At 33.5% G+C, this 14173-nt stretch overlaps 1 protein-coding gene across 4 annotated transcripts in view; it reads right to left on the minus strand.

Annotated features, from left to right (window-relative positions):
• The window catches only part of PDE1A (phosphodiesterase 1A), a 402616-nt gene that overhangs the window by 4712 nt on the left and 383731 nt on the right, over positions 1-14173 (minus strand). For all 4 annotated transcript variants that reach the window (XM_053597603.1, XM_053597605.1, XM_053597604.1 and 1 more), the window contains one exon: positions 1448-1564. In XM_053597603.1, the coding sequence (XP_053453578.1) occupies positions 1491-1564 (74 nt within the window). In that variant the 3' untranslated portion in view covers positions 1448-1490. The remainder of the gene's footprint in view (positions 1-1447; positions 1565-14173) is intronic.

Genomic DNA, 14173 nt, shown 5'->3' on the forward strand with positions numbered 1-14173 from the left:
CATCATGAATGTTTAGGAAATGCTGATCCTAAAGTTTTTTTTTTTTTTCTTTTGAAACTATATAGTTTATACTGCCTTGGAGTATAGGAGAAAGCTGTATAGAATACTGCCTATGTCCTACAGGAAAGAATCTTGCTTAATTTTGTCTTCTCCATTTTTTAATGATGCTTATTTGCCAAAGAAACTTTTGTTACTTAAAACACATTTATAAATATTCTACTGAATTAGTTTTCTCTAAAATATATTTCAGGGGCTCTGTCATATATTATCATATATCACCCAAACTCTTTTCTAGAATGACTATAGGCTCTACAGGTAATAAATCGATACTTTGGATGCAGAGTAGAGAGAGAAATTTCTGTAGTTAATATGACACAACATACTACGTAGTGGAAATGTTAAATATAGACATGGGTTTCAGTTGCTGAACAGCCATTTTGTGTCTTGATTTCTTTCCAAGCTTTATATATAAAATAGGAACCACACTCATTAACTCTGGAATTGCTGAGAGGCCTAGGTTACATGCAAGATGTTCAACATCATCTTTGACACTTTATAGTTGCAATTAACAAAACTATTATTATGAATAAAAGATAGTCTTAGAACAAACTGTTCTTGTAATTCAAAAGCAGTGAGGAAGGAATTATCTTAAAAGCTAATCACAGTCTAACTCTCTTAAAGCAACATTTATGGAGCTGGGGATGACATCACAAAGGCTTCATATGGTACCCAAAGCATTACCCCCACTACCACCTCAACACCAAGACTCATGATAATGCTTACTTTTGTTCTTTACATGTATGTAGGAAACATTAAGACACCTCCACTATAAACACACCTTTCCTTTCTATAACTCCCTATACTCCTTTGTACATGCAAGACAGAGGTTCTCAATTCTAGTGGGCAGAACTGGCAACAGACAGGGTTATCAAAAATTCACATTTCCGAGGCAGCGCTCCCAGAGTTGTAATAATTTCATAGACTGGAGACAAATCTTCACAGCTGAATTTTTAAAAGAGAACCACTAATACTCATGTCCACAGATTTTAGGGAACATGGTATTTGCTTCTTAATATGCACTTGCTTTGTTTTTTATTCCTGGTATTTCTTACATGAAATAAAAGAAGAAATCAGTCTAAAATATTCATATTTCCTATAAGAAGTAGAAAAAGAAATGAGAATTAAACCTCCTCCCTGCATCATAGCTTATTAATTCTAAAGAACTAAAACTTTAGTCTCAGTGAGTATATTTTTATTGATGAGGACATTAAGAGTGCTTTGAAGGTTAACTATTTAAAGTTTACCTGTTAAGGTTTTACCTCAAAAGATGGAAGATATTTTTTAAAAGTATCCAGGAGAGCATTTAAATAAGATGACTTTGTTTCTAATAGCGTGCTGCAAACTATTTATTTTAGAAATTACGTTTCTTTTCTAGAAAATAAATTACCTCTCATGTTTAAAATGACAGAAGCCATTAAGGTCTTTCTGACCTATGGATGTGTATCAGCATGTTTTTCTTCAGCATTTACTAAGTCTTCTGAGTTCTTAAGAAGATCTGGTTCACCTAAAACAAAAAAAAGAAAACAAAAAACCAAGGAATCAAACACACAAAAACCAAAATAAGCCTTTGAAAAAAACCCAGTAAGGTTAGGAGACTTGAAGCGATTTGTAAAATGTGGAAGACTGGATTTTACAATAGATTTGTAGAATGTTTTTCCAAAAATAACGTTTTCTTTTCAGCCTGTGGATCAATAGAATATAACAAGTTGTCTTCTGGTGGTAATATACATTTTGGAAATTGCAATTTAATCTGTGAATACAAAAAGAAACAAATATGCTTAATATGCTTAAATATGCTTAAATATCTGTTAAATCACATCTAAAAATTATGCATGTTTTCCCCGAATGGTTTTAATTGAAACAAATTCCCTAATGAATTTAAAACAAATGAGTTTTAAATTCATTGGTTAGTTGCAATGAATTTAAAACAAATGAGTATAAGAAAATAGTAATGTTTAAGAAAAGACATAACCTATCAAAACCAATGAAATTTATAATCTTTGAATCATTTAGCTTCTGTATAAACTTTGAAGAAAAATAAAATAGTAGCATGAAAAATGTTATAATCTATGAAAATAGAAATATAAAGCTAAATGTACAGCAAGAATCTTATTACATAAGAAACAAAGTAAACAAAATGGAAATTAATTTGGGGGGTTAGTTACTCAAAATACCTTGAAATTTTAGAAAATTTGATGGAATGTTCTTTCTGTGTGAAGTTTTATTAAAGATATTCTAACAAACTTTGCACTAATTGACTCTGAGATGATTCCTTTATTGTAGGTCTGTGTTAACTCAGTTGCAGTAGGTTTTTATGGAGGTTATATAATCCAAGAACATACAGAATTAACTGATAGGGTGTTATTACAAAGCAAATTTATGTTGCCTCCTACTGTCTCTTTAAAATATATTCAATGGGGGAAAATGTATCTTCTTTGCCAGGATCAAAATGTCACTTGATTTACATGAAAACATTCGTGAGGCATTTGTTCTCATAAACTACTTGAAGAAAACCTACACAGCCTTCTCGCCTTTGGACCATCTGTCACCATCTAACTCTTCAGCTCTCTCCATTCTCAATATCCCCTTAACTTTGATCTCTCTAAGAGTCCTTGTGAAGCTCTTTTTCCCTGATTTGAGGTAAAGAAGGGAGTATCTATGTACCTTTCGCAACTACAGAGATCTCTAAAGATATTAAAGAGATCCCTTTTCAGCCTCAGCAATCTGACCCTTTCATTTGTTTGTGTTAGCTGTGAGTGTTAAGCATCCTATAACTGGCTTTGAATCCACTTTGAAATTCCTGTCTCATAAATCAGTTTGTTTTTTGACATTGTCATGTTAGAATCTTGGCTTAAACTTCCAATTTACTATCCTGTTACTTAAGACTAGATTAGAATAGAACAGTCTAGAATAGAGCAGAATAGAGTAAAAAATTAGACAAAATTAAAAGAAATGACTATACAAACTATGATACACGTATACCATGAAATACTATTCAGCTATAAAAAGGTGGTGACTTTACATCTTTTGTATTAACCTGGATGGAGTTGAAGACCATTCTCCTTAGTAAAGTATCACAAGAATTGAAAAGTAAGTATCCAATGTACTCAATACTAATATGAAAACAATATATAAACAATTACATGCTGTTATGAGAGAAAAATATAGTTAAATTCAAGCGGGGGGAGGAGGGAGGAGAGAGAGGAAAGGGGGAGGAGGAATGGGGATTACTAATCTCTCACCTCATGGGCATGATGTAAGAATATACATCACACCCCCTGGGTGAATGGCTCAACTACAACTTGGATTTTACTTAACCAAAGCAAACAATGTCAATCTAATCATTTGTACCCTTATATTAATCTGAAATGAGAAAATAAAGGACTATAAATAATTAACTAATTTCCCAGGTCTCAAAATTTGGGGGAGAAGTTCTTACAATGAGTAAAGAATGCTAAGGTTTACCTACCGCTGAGTGCTTTTATTTCTAGTGGGAAAAGAACTAACTAATAATACCAGGATAAAAGAAGAACAAAATAATCAAATGGTAACAGTTTAACAATTGATAAAAAAATTCCCAAATGATACTCAAATTACATCCATGAATAATTCTGTACGTGTAGAAAAGCAACAATTAAAAACCATGACCAACTCAAGATAAGAGTTTTGCAGCACTGAAAATGTGTCTTCTTTGGAAACTCAAATTTCGCTGTTTTCAGGGACATCCAAACACTGCCAGGCAATTTCATGGCAACCAGATACTAGCATCTTCAGCAAATCCAAATTACATTACTTTTAGTTAAGAAGTTTCTTTAGTTGTAGAAATTTTTACTATGAACTTGTAAAAGGTTGTTATTAATCCTTAGTCTTTTATTAAAAAGTCATATTATTCTGACATATCATTCTGCCATACCAAAGAAATAATTTCCATTATTCAATCTATTAGTGATCATCTTAGATAACCTTCATGACCCAAGAGCGGTCTATGTAAAAGATTTTGAGAAACATCAATATAGTCCAAGGTCCCAAACATCTTTGTATCACTGGCATCTCTTGTAGCCTGATGAAATCTATAGCCTTCTTTTCAAAATAAAATTCATAAGTAAAATAAAATAAATATGATTACAAAGGAATCTACTTATATTAAAATATCATTCTCAACATATTTAAGTAAACTTACGCGAAAGTAATTCATATGCTTCTTTAGTAATACATTATATAACAAGTCTTACTATATTTCTATATGTATGCAATTTTAAAATCATAATGATATCAAAAGATACATAAATATCTCTCCACTAATAAATTGTTAATATGAAAATTTCTATTATTTCTGCTGGTGGAAAAAGAAATATCACAAATTTTAAGTTGTATTTTTGCCTACAAATGAAAGAAATGCTAAATTTCAGTTAAAGTCTAGGAAAAAAACTCCCTCTCCATGTATGCAGACCCTATCTGTATAACCTTGAGTTAAAAACTTTTGATCTAGTCTAACTTCATTTTCCAGGTAACAGGCCCAGAATAATCAAATGATTTCCTTTATTGCAGACCATAAATAGATAACCTGAAGTCAAAACAGTTGGCTTTTAATTCACTGGTACTTCAACAAGACCAAAAAATAGACCTTGGTATTTTATTTTACTGAAGAGATTTGCAAGCTCTCATATATCAGAAGTTGCACCTTTGGAATGATACAAGGGGCCTGTTCAAAGCCAGTGCATATAAACTTGTCTGTGAGCCAAGAAAAAGGTAGTGAAAGTAAGAAACCTACAAACCTCATCTCAGAGAGCTTTACGTGTTCATCTCAACCAATTTCAAAAGTACAAAATTAAAAATGGTAATTTGTAAAATAGTGGCAATGCTGTGGTTTTGCTTTATAAATAGAGTTTACATTCTGCAGGGGCCACAGAGGGGATAGCAGTTACAGGAGGGACAGACTTACCAAAGCAAACAGAAATTCTCTAACTTGCATTAATCCATGATTTTTATACTGCACTTTGAGCTCACTTTGACTGTATTGGAATCACAATGTTAAACTCGTTACGTTCTAAGTAACACTTGCAGGAAATAATATAGGGAATGCTATGGAGTGGATATTAGAGATTCCAGTTCTTCAGTCCTGGTCTTTTTGACTAATTATTTGAAAACTAATCTGTTAGGATGAATGGCCATTAAACGCAAATCCCCATCATTATTGATGATGAAAGAAATGCAAATCAAAACACCTAACTCCAGTAAGATTAGCCCACATCACAAAGCCCCACAGCTGGATTCTGGCATGGATGTGGAGAGAAGGGAACATTTTTGCACTTCTGGTAGGATTGCGAACTAATACAACCTTTTTGGAAAGAAGTATGGAGAATTCTAAAAGTCACTTTCCATTTGGTCTCACAATTCCATTACTAGGTATATACCCAGAAGAACAAAAATCACTTTACCACAAAGACATTTGCACCAGAATATTTATTGCAGCTCAATTCATAATTTCCAAGTTGTAGGAGTAACCCAAATGCCCATCATTTCTTGAATGGATCAACAAACTGTGGCATATGTATACCATGGAGTACTATTCAGTCATAAGAAAAGTTGAAGACTCTACATCTTTATGTTTACCTGGATGGAGTTGAAACACATCCTTCTTAGTAAAGTATCTCAAGAATAGGAAAAAAATATCCAATTAGTACTCAATACTAATATGAAACCAATATGTAAACAATTGCACATCCATACGAACAATAAAACACAAATATAGTCTAGTGAGGGGGAGGGAAGAGGAGAGGGAGAGGTGGCGGAGGTGGGAGGGTGACCAGTGGGAGAGGTGAGTGGGTAACTGGAAGGAAGAGGGAGGGCAGTTGGTGGGATCTTACCGAATGTGCACAATGTGAGGGTGTTCAGCACGCTCCCAGCATGAACGGTGGAGCTCAGGGTGAAACGCTCAACTACAACTTGAACTTTACCATGGAAGTAAGAACAATGTAACCTAAAAATTTGTACCCTCATATTAATTTAAAATAAAAAAATAAAAATTACACCTTCATATCCATTAAAAAAGAAAAATAATCTGTTAGGATAAGTTACTATATAATTGAATACTCAATGCTTTGTAAAGACTGACTAGAGGGCTGGCACTATTCTACATGCTTCATTCTTCTTCCCTGAATCTTCACTAAAATCCTATAAAAAGGGGTTTAACAATCATGGAAACCGAGGCATAGCTTGAGCGTTGTCTGACCAATGTCTTAAAGCTAATAGTTGACTAGATGCCCTGGACAAAGTACATCTTGAGTCATGCCAATCATTCCTGCCATGTCATCACGCTGTCACCATCTTCTACTCCTAATGTTTTTCTTTAAATAACTTAAAATCTGCTCCCTTAACAAAATTAATTTTGTCCTAAAGAGTATTTAGAAGTTTGATGTGCTTTTTTGAATTTCCCTAATGCATAAAATCCATAATTAATAATTTCTTTTGTACATATAAAAACACAATAATTGATTTAATTTAATAGTTTATATTGCACTCAACATTTTTGACTTGCCTAACTATGCATGTGCGTAGGAAAATCTTCACCATGATTTCCATCTTAGAGATCAGGAAACCACGATCACAGGGATAACTAACTATTCCAAAGCAGCACAGCCTAGGTGAATCTGGGAGGACGAACCCCAAGATACCTCAGAAAAATATTCCACTTAATTTTAGTTAGTAGCAACAGCAAATAATGTTTGAAAAATACTCACCAGAAAATGTGTTGTTTTTTTTTTTTTTTTCAGTCTTTTCAACAGGAATACTAGTTCTGAGGAACACTGCATTTTTATTTCTTCATGAAAAAGCATTACCTTTGTTATATATAGTAGCATTTCCCAAAGCAGGCACATCTGTAGGTAGCTTCAGTTTGATTTTTGGACCATTTATGGAGATTATGTTGCAAATAACTAGAATGAACTGATGATCAAAAATTAAAGTTATAGTCAATGGAGAAATGTAGAAGAAAGTGTTTTTGATTTTAACTGGTGTTTTGGTATCTGTATAATACAATTTGCCTTGCGGGATAGGAATAGGAAATCTTTAAACACCAGGGAAATACTCTTCCTCTTTTTTATTCTTAATTTAAATGCACTGTGGGAAAAAAGAGTTGTAAGCGTGTTTTCTGTCTTTTACTTTGCAGTGTGCATGAAGGGAGGACTGCACACGAGGCAGAAGAAATACAAAACTCCACCTAATTCCCAAATGTGCTAGTTCTGATCCTGTAAGGTTAGCGGAAGTAATAAAGTGTTATGTGAAACACAAATCAAGAAATAGCTAAATTATGCCTTGGTCTTCCTCCAATTTTGAGGAAAGTACTTCAATTTGAAATACCAAACATGCATGAGTTAGGCTGTAATAAATGGGGAGTTTTACAGGTAATCTAAGGAAAATGGAAGATTTTCACTCATGGATTGGATTCATCTTCCAATCAGTGAAATTACATTGAATATGATGGAGAGAGCACCATGGCATACAGCCAGACACTTTAGTGTTTTACATTTCGTTGAAACTAAAGAGTTTAACAATGTGGGAAGTTGAACTGGCTCCTTGAAAGAATTCAGTCTAAAATCGGGCCTATGGGATGAAAATGTTTTGATGGCAGACAAGTAGGAATATGCTCTAAAAAGGGGGTTAAAGAGGTAAGGTGGAAGGGTCTGAAGAAAGGCAATAAATCGGGAAGAAAAAGATGTGCCAGGGAAGAAGAGAAGCTCAATTGAGAAAACTCTACTGGAGCCCATACCCAGTCATGGAAGGAATAATTTCTCCATCATCATTCTTTTATTTTTACTTTTTTATTTTGATAAGTTGAAGGGGTACAAGTGGTTTTTTGATATACGGATGAATTGTATAGTGGTGAAGTCAGAGCTTTTAGTGTCCCCATCACCCAAATAGTATGCATTGTACCCATCAGGTAATTTTTGAACCCTCACCATCCTCCCACCCTCCTCTTTTGTCTGTATGACATTACACCACTCTATATGACCATGTGTACTTCGTTCTGCTTCTAATTATAAGTGAGTACATGTGGTATATGTTTGTTTGTTCCTGAGATACTTTAGTTAGGATAATGGCTTTCCAGTTCCATCCAAATCGTTGCAAAAGATATATGTCTTTTTTATGGTTGAGTAGTACTTCATGGCGTATGCATGTGTGTGTGTGTTAGAGTATGTCTCACGTTATCTTTATCCACTCATCAACTGATGAGTACTTAGGCCCCCCCTTCTTAGTTTCCAGGGTCTATTACAGCATTTTACCTTTTATTATCTCCCACTTATAAGTGAGACCATGTGGTGTTTTTTCCATTCCTAAGATATTTCACATAGGATAATTTTTTCCAATTCCATCCAAGTTGCTACAAAAGACATTATTTCATTCTTTTCTCTGGATGAGTAGTACTCCATGGTATATACACATTATATTTTCTTTATTACTTAGGTTGATTCCATATCTTGACATATGTGAACTATATCCAAGTGCATATCTTTTGATGTAATGACTTCCTTTTGTTTGGATAGATCCAGATTGCTGGATTCAATGGTCTACTTTTAGCTTTTTATGGAATTTCCTCTATTTCCTCTATTAGTATATAGAGGATATACTAATCCATAGTGCCACCAACAGTAAATAAGTTCCCTTTTCACTGAATCCACACTAACTTTCTATTTTTTTTAACTTTTTAATAATAGTTATTCTGATGGAATGAGGTGATATCTCACTGTGGTTTTAATTTGCGATTCTCTGATGATCAGTGATGTTGAGCATTTTTCATATGTTTATCGGCCAATTGTACCTCTTCACTGGAAAAATGTCTGTTCATGTCTTTTATCTACTTTGTAACTGGAGTTATTTGTTCTTTTCTTGCTAATTTGTTTGAGTAGATTCTGAGTATTAGTCCTTTGTTAGATGTGCTGTTTGTGATTATTTTTCCCATTCAGTAGGCTGTGTGCACTAAAATTGACATTGATATTTTATTGTTTCTCTTTCTGGGCAGAAACTTTCTAGTTTAAGTAAGTTCCATTTATTTAGTTTTATTTTTATTGTATTTGCTTTTTTGATCTTACATTTAAGTGTTTAATCCATATTGAGTTAATTTTTGTATATGATAAGAGATAGAGATTCAGTATCATTTTTCTGTATGTGGCCCTCCAATTTTCCCAGCATCATTTATTGAATAGGGGGTTCTTTCCTCCATGTATGTCTTGGTCTGGTTTGTTGAAGATCACCTGGTTTTATTTCTCATTCTGATCTATGTATCTATACCAAGTACTATCCTGTTTTGGTTACTATCACCTTGCAGTATAATTTTTACTTAGGTAATGTGATGTCTCTAAATTTATTCTTTTTGTTTGGGATTATTTTGGATATTCAGGCTCTTTTACTGCATATGAAAATTAGGTTTGCTTCTCCTAATTCTGTGAAAATTGACATTGATATTTTAATGTAAATTACATTGAATCTGCATATCCATTTGAGAAGTATAGACATTTTCACAATATTTATTCACCCAATCCAGGAGCATGGGATGTCTTTCCATTTGTTTGTGTCATCAATGATTTCTTTCATCAGTGTTTTATACTTCTCCTTGCAGAGATTTTTCATCTCCTTGGTTAAGAATTATTCTCAGATATATTTTTCACAGTTATTACAAGGGGTATTGCATTACTGATTTGATTTATCAGCTTGACTATTGTTAGTGTATAGAAATGATATTGATTTGTAACATGAAACTTAATTAAATTTATTTATGAATTCTAGGAGTTTGTCTGATGAGTCTTTAGGGTTTTCTGGATATAGAATCATATCACCAGCAAACAAGGATAGTTTGACCTCTTCTTTTTTTATTTGGATGCCCTTTATTTTTTTCTCTTGCCTTATTGCTCTGGCTAAGTCTTCCAGTGCTGTATTTAACAGAAGTGATGACAGTGGGCATCCTTGTCTTGTTCCAGTTCTTAAGGTTAATGCTTTCAGTTTTATACCATTTAGTATGATGTCAGCTGTGGGTTTGTCATATATGACTTTTATTACTTCAAGGTGTATTCCTTCTATGCCTAGTTTGGTAAGAATTTTTTATCATGAAGTGGTGCTAGATTTTAGTGAACAATTTTTCTGCATCCGTTAAGATGATTATATAGTTTTTATTTTAATTCTGTTTATGTAGTGAATCACATTTTTTGATTTATGTATGTTGAACCATCTTAAATTTTTTTTTATATATTGTTGAATTTGGTTTGTTAGCATTTTTGGTGAGGATTTTTGCTTCTTATGTTCAGGAGGGATATTGTCTACAGCTCTCTTTTTTGTTATGTCCTTTTCTGGCTTTGGTATAATGTGATTCTTGCTTTGTAGAATGAGTCAGGGGGAATTCCCACCTACTCAATATTATGAAACAATGTCAGTAGAATATGTACCAGTTCTTCTTTTAGGTCAAGTAGAATTTGGCTATGAATCCATCTGGTCCTTTGTTGTTGTTGTTGTTGTTGGAAGTTTTTTAAATTGCTAATTCAATTTTGCTGTTTGATATTGGTCCATTCAGGATTTCTCTTTCTTCCTGATTCAAACTTGAGAAGTTGTGTGTTTCCAAAAATTACTCATTTCCTCTAGATTTTCTGGCTTGTATGTTTAGAAGTGCTCATAGTAGTCTCATGTGATGTTTTGTATTTCTATGCTATCAGTGGTAATGTCTCCTTTCTCATTTCCAATTGAGTTTATTTGAATCTTCTCTCTTCTTTTATTGGTTCATCTAGCTAATGGCCTATAGATTTTGTTTATCTTTTCAAGGAACCAATTTTCACTTCCTTATCCTTTGCATTATATTTCTGGTTTCAATTTCAGTTAGTTCTGCTCTGATCTTTGTTATTTCTTTTCTTTTCTGGCTTTGAGTTTGGTTTGTTCTTATTTTTCTAGTTCCCTGAAATGTGATATGAGGTTATTAATTTGTGATCTTTCTTTCCTGATGTAGGCATTTAATCCATGAACTTTCCTCTTAAACACTGCTATTCTGTATCCCAGAGATACTAGTAGCATGTGTTGCCGTGGTCACACAATTCAAAACCAATTTTTTTTAAATTTCAATCTTGATATCTTTGTTGACCCAAAGATTGTTCAGCAGCAGGTTGTTTGTGTCATTTTTTAGAGGGAATCTCTAACACTTATTAAAATGGTATTATTCCTGAAAGGGATATGTGTGAGTGAATCAAAGATTTCTTTTTTTTTTTTTTTTTTTGTGGTTTTTGGCCGGAGCTGGGTTTGAACCCGCCACCTCTGGCATATGGGACCAGCGCCCTACTCCTTGAGCCACAGGCGCCACCCCAAAGATTTCTTTAAAAGAAAGTAGGCTCTGAAGCAGGGAAATTCTGAGAAGATAAGGGCATTGATTATCTCTGAAGGTAGAGAAGTGGGGTAATAGAGAAGATCTGGAGTACTACAGATTCAATGCAATTCCTATCAAAATATTAATCAAATCACATTTTGTTTTCCGTAAGAAGTGGCAGGAACTGTTGTAGAAAGTATAATATTTGGCTCTCAGAGCCAATTTTATGTGAAAGTCAATATGGTCCTCCTCTAATTTCTCAATCAGGATGAAAAGGTAGAATGAAATTGAATCTGAGTCAAAAATTTACATTTTCTTTATCTTTTATAAGTAGAAAAACCACTTATAGAATATTGACTTTTAAATGCCCATCTAATCCAGTTTGAAATTTAAAACTTATAAAAACTAATTTGTAAAATGATGGAAACATATTTTGCCTTTAAGTATTCTGAATACTTACAAATATTATGATTAATTGGGTTTTCTATTTAAAGCTTGATTAAGAAAAAAGTCAACTTTTTTTCAAGTTGTTCAACTGTTTTTAACAAAAGTGTTTAAGTATGTCAATATGTAGATCCACTCCTATGTCTGAATGGAGAGCATTGAATATGACTGAGCTTGTTAGAGGGTGTGGAGGGGTGAGTATGTGGATCAGGCCCAAGAATTAGTCAAGACAGGAGTCAATCTCTACTTGGGATGAGAAAGACTCTCAGGTTCTTACAAAATTCCATCTTATTTAATATATCTTTCTCTCCTTTGTCCATGCTGCTATTTAACTTTGGCTACTATGGTAAGGAGTTATTTGAAAAGGTATGTGTAAGAGTCTCTTCTACTTATAGGTTTTGAAAGCAGTGGTAGAAGACGCTGCTTCTTGTGGATGTATATGCAAGTTGTTCATATTGAAGTAAACTTGTAAATTCATGCTTTAAAACAAAAGCACTTTAAACAATTAGTCACAAAGTACTTTACTGATCTATAACTTTCCACCAGGATTATAACTGTGGTAGAATCTCTAATCTCTAAAGACTCATACTCTCCTGATTGAGATGAACTTACTTAAAATAAGTTTTGGTGCCATTATCTCTATATTTAGCTAACATCGAAACTATTATTTTATTCCTGTTGTTCTGCCTTGCTTGAAGAGATTTTAATTTCTTACTGATGAATTTAGGTTTTCCTTAATCAGTAGACTTATTCATTGTATTTTACAAGAGCCTAACCTAAAATGAAATGGTGATGTGGGAACACAGGACACTTCTGAATATACTCCATGTCCAGAGCGATTAGTTCATATCTTTAAGTGTGTCTTTGAACTGAATTTCTCTCATTATCGCCACAAAATTTTCCTGATGTGAATTAAAATTACCACGAGGCTTCCAAGCCACTCAATACCAGTTGTTGTGCTAAAGAATGAGCCTAAATTGTGTTTTGAAGATGATATTGTAATGAAGTATGAGCACCGAATTCTTGAAGGTTTTTACTCATCCTTTTGAAGATTTACATACTAAATCCCACCTGAAGACACCGTTAGGTCACTTTTTCTTCCCCCTTTACTTTTTATATTTTCTTCTTTGAAGAAGGAACAAAATGTGAAAATTGAATATATACGAGAGAGATCAAAGATTTCAGCTGCAATTTTCTTTTTGCATGATCACTGAGAATTTCCTATATTTCTGTAGTTAATAAGGGAAAATTATATTAGCCAAAAGTACAAGCAGTAATCCTAGAAGTATTAAAGTTAGCAGACCTGAAGAGTTTGGGGGTACTTATAAAGTAGGTATATTTTATGGTATAAAGACCAAGGTGACAAAAATTCTTTCAGAAAAAAACCGAATTGTCATAAACCAAGTTTACTGGATTAGCTAAATTGTCATCTTCTTGAAAGGATTTACTTCTATAGTAAAGAACAATCTTTTAAAGAATCTTTTCCTTTTTTTGAAGGGTTCTGTGCTGAGAGAAAATAAAGACAAATATCTGAAGTGGCACAATCCATAACAGACAGTATACGTTAAAGATAAAGATTGTTGATTTACAGCTTTATAAAATGAGCAGGTGTACCGACCATTCAGAATGAGCCAGTTCCCTTGCTTCAGTGGAGAAAACTGGATGGATTTGAAAGATATTGGGAAATACACTCTTTAGACTATCTTGATGGATTGATTAAGAACAAAAAGTGATAGAAATCACCTTCTTATCAAGATCAAGCAATTCACTCAACTAATCCACGGAAGTGCCCCATTGCATGTTAAGCATAATGAGTTAAGCATAATGTTATGACCAAGTAATTTTTCCTAAATTAAACCTTTTTTTAGGATGTTTTTCTATAACAGTGTCCCCTGTCTATAACATTTTTGGCACTATGGACTGGTTTCATAGAGGACAATTTTTCCATAGACTGAAAAAAGGGGATGGTTTCGGGATGATTCAAGCACATTACATTAATTTGCATTTCATTTCTATTATTGTTACATTGTAACATGTAATGGAACCATTATACAACTCACCATAATGCAGAATTGGTGGGAGCCCTGAGTTTGTTTTCCTGACTTGACAGTCAGATTCTTACTTGAAGCTTGACACTAGACGCAGCTTAATCATTGCTTGCCACTGACTGATGGGGTTTTGGTGTGCGTCTGCAAGCAATTGGCTTATTATGGTCTCTGTGCAGACAAACCTCTCTGCTAATAATAATCTGTATTTTAAACTTCTGCCCAGCACTAGCAGCATCAACACCTCAGCTCCATCACAGATCATTGAACATTGGAGTCTAATAAG

Source organism: Nycticebus coucang, chromosome 7 (genome assembly GCF_027406575.1).
Source record: "Nycticebus coucang isolate mNycCou1 chromosome 7, mNycCou1.pri, whole genome shotgun sequence".
NCBI lineage: Eukaryota > Metazoa > Chordata > Mammalia > Primates > Lorisidae > Nycticebus > Nycticebus coucang.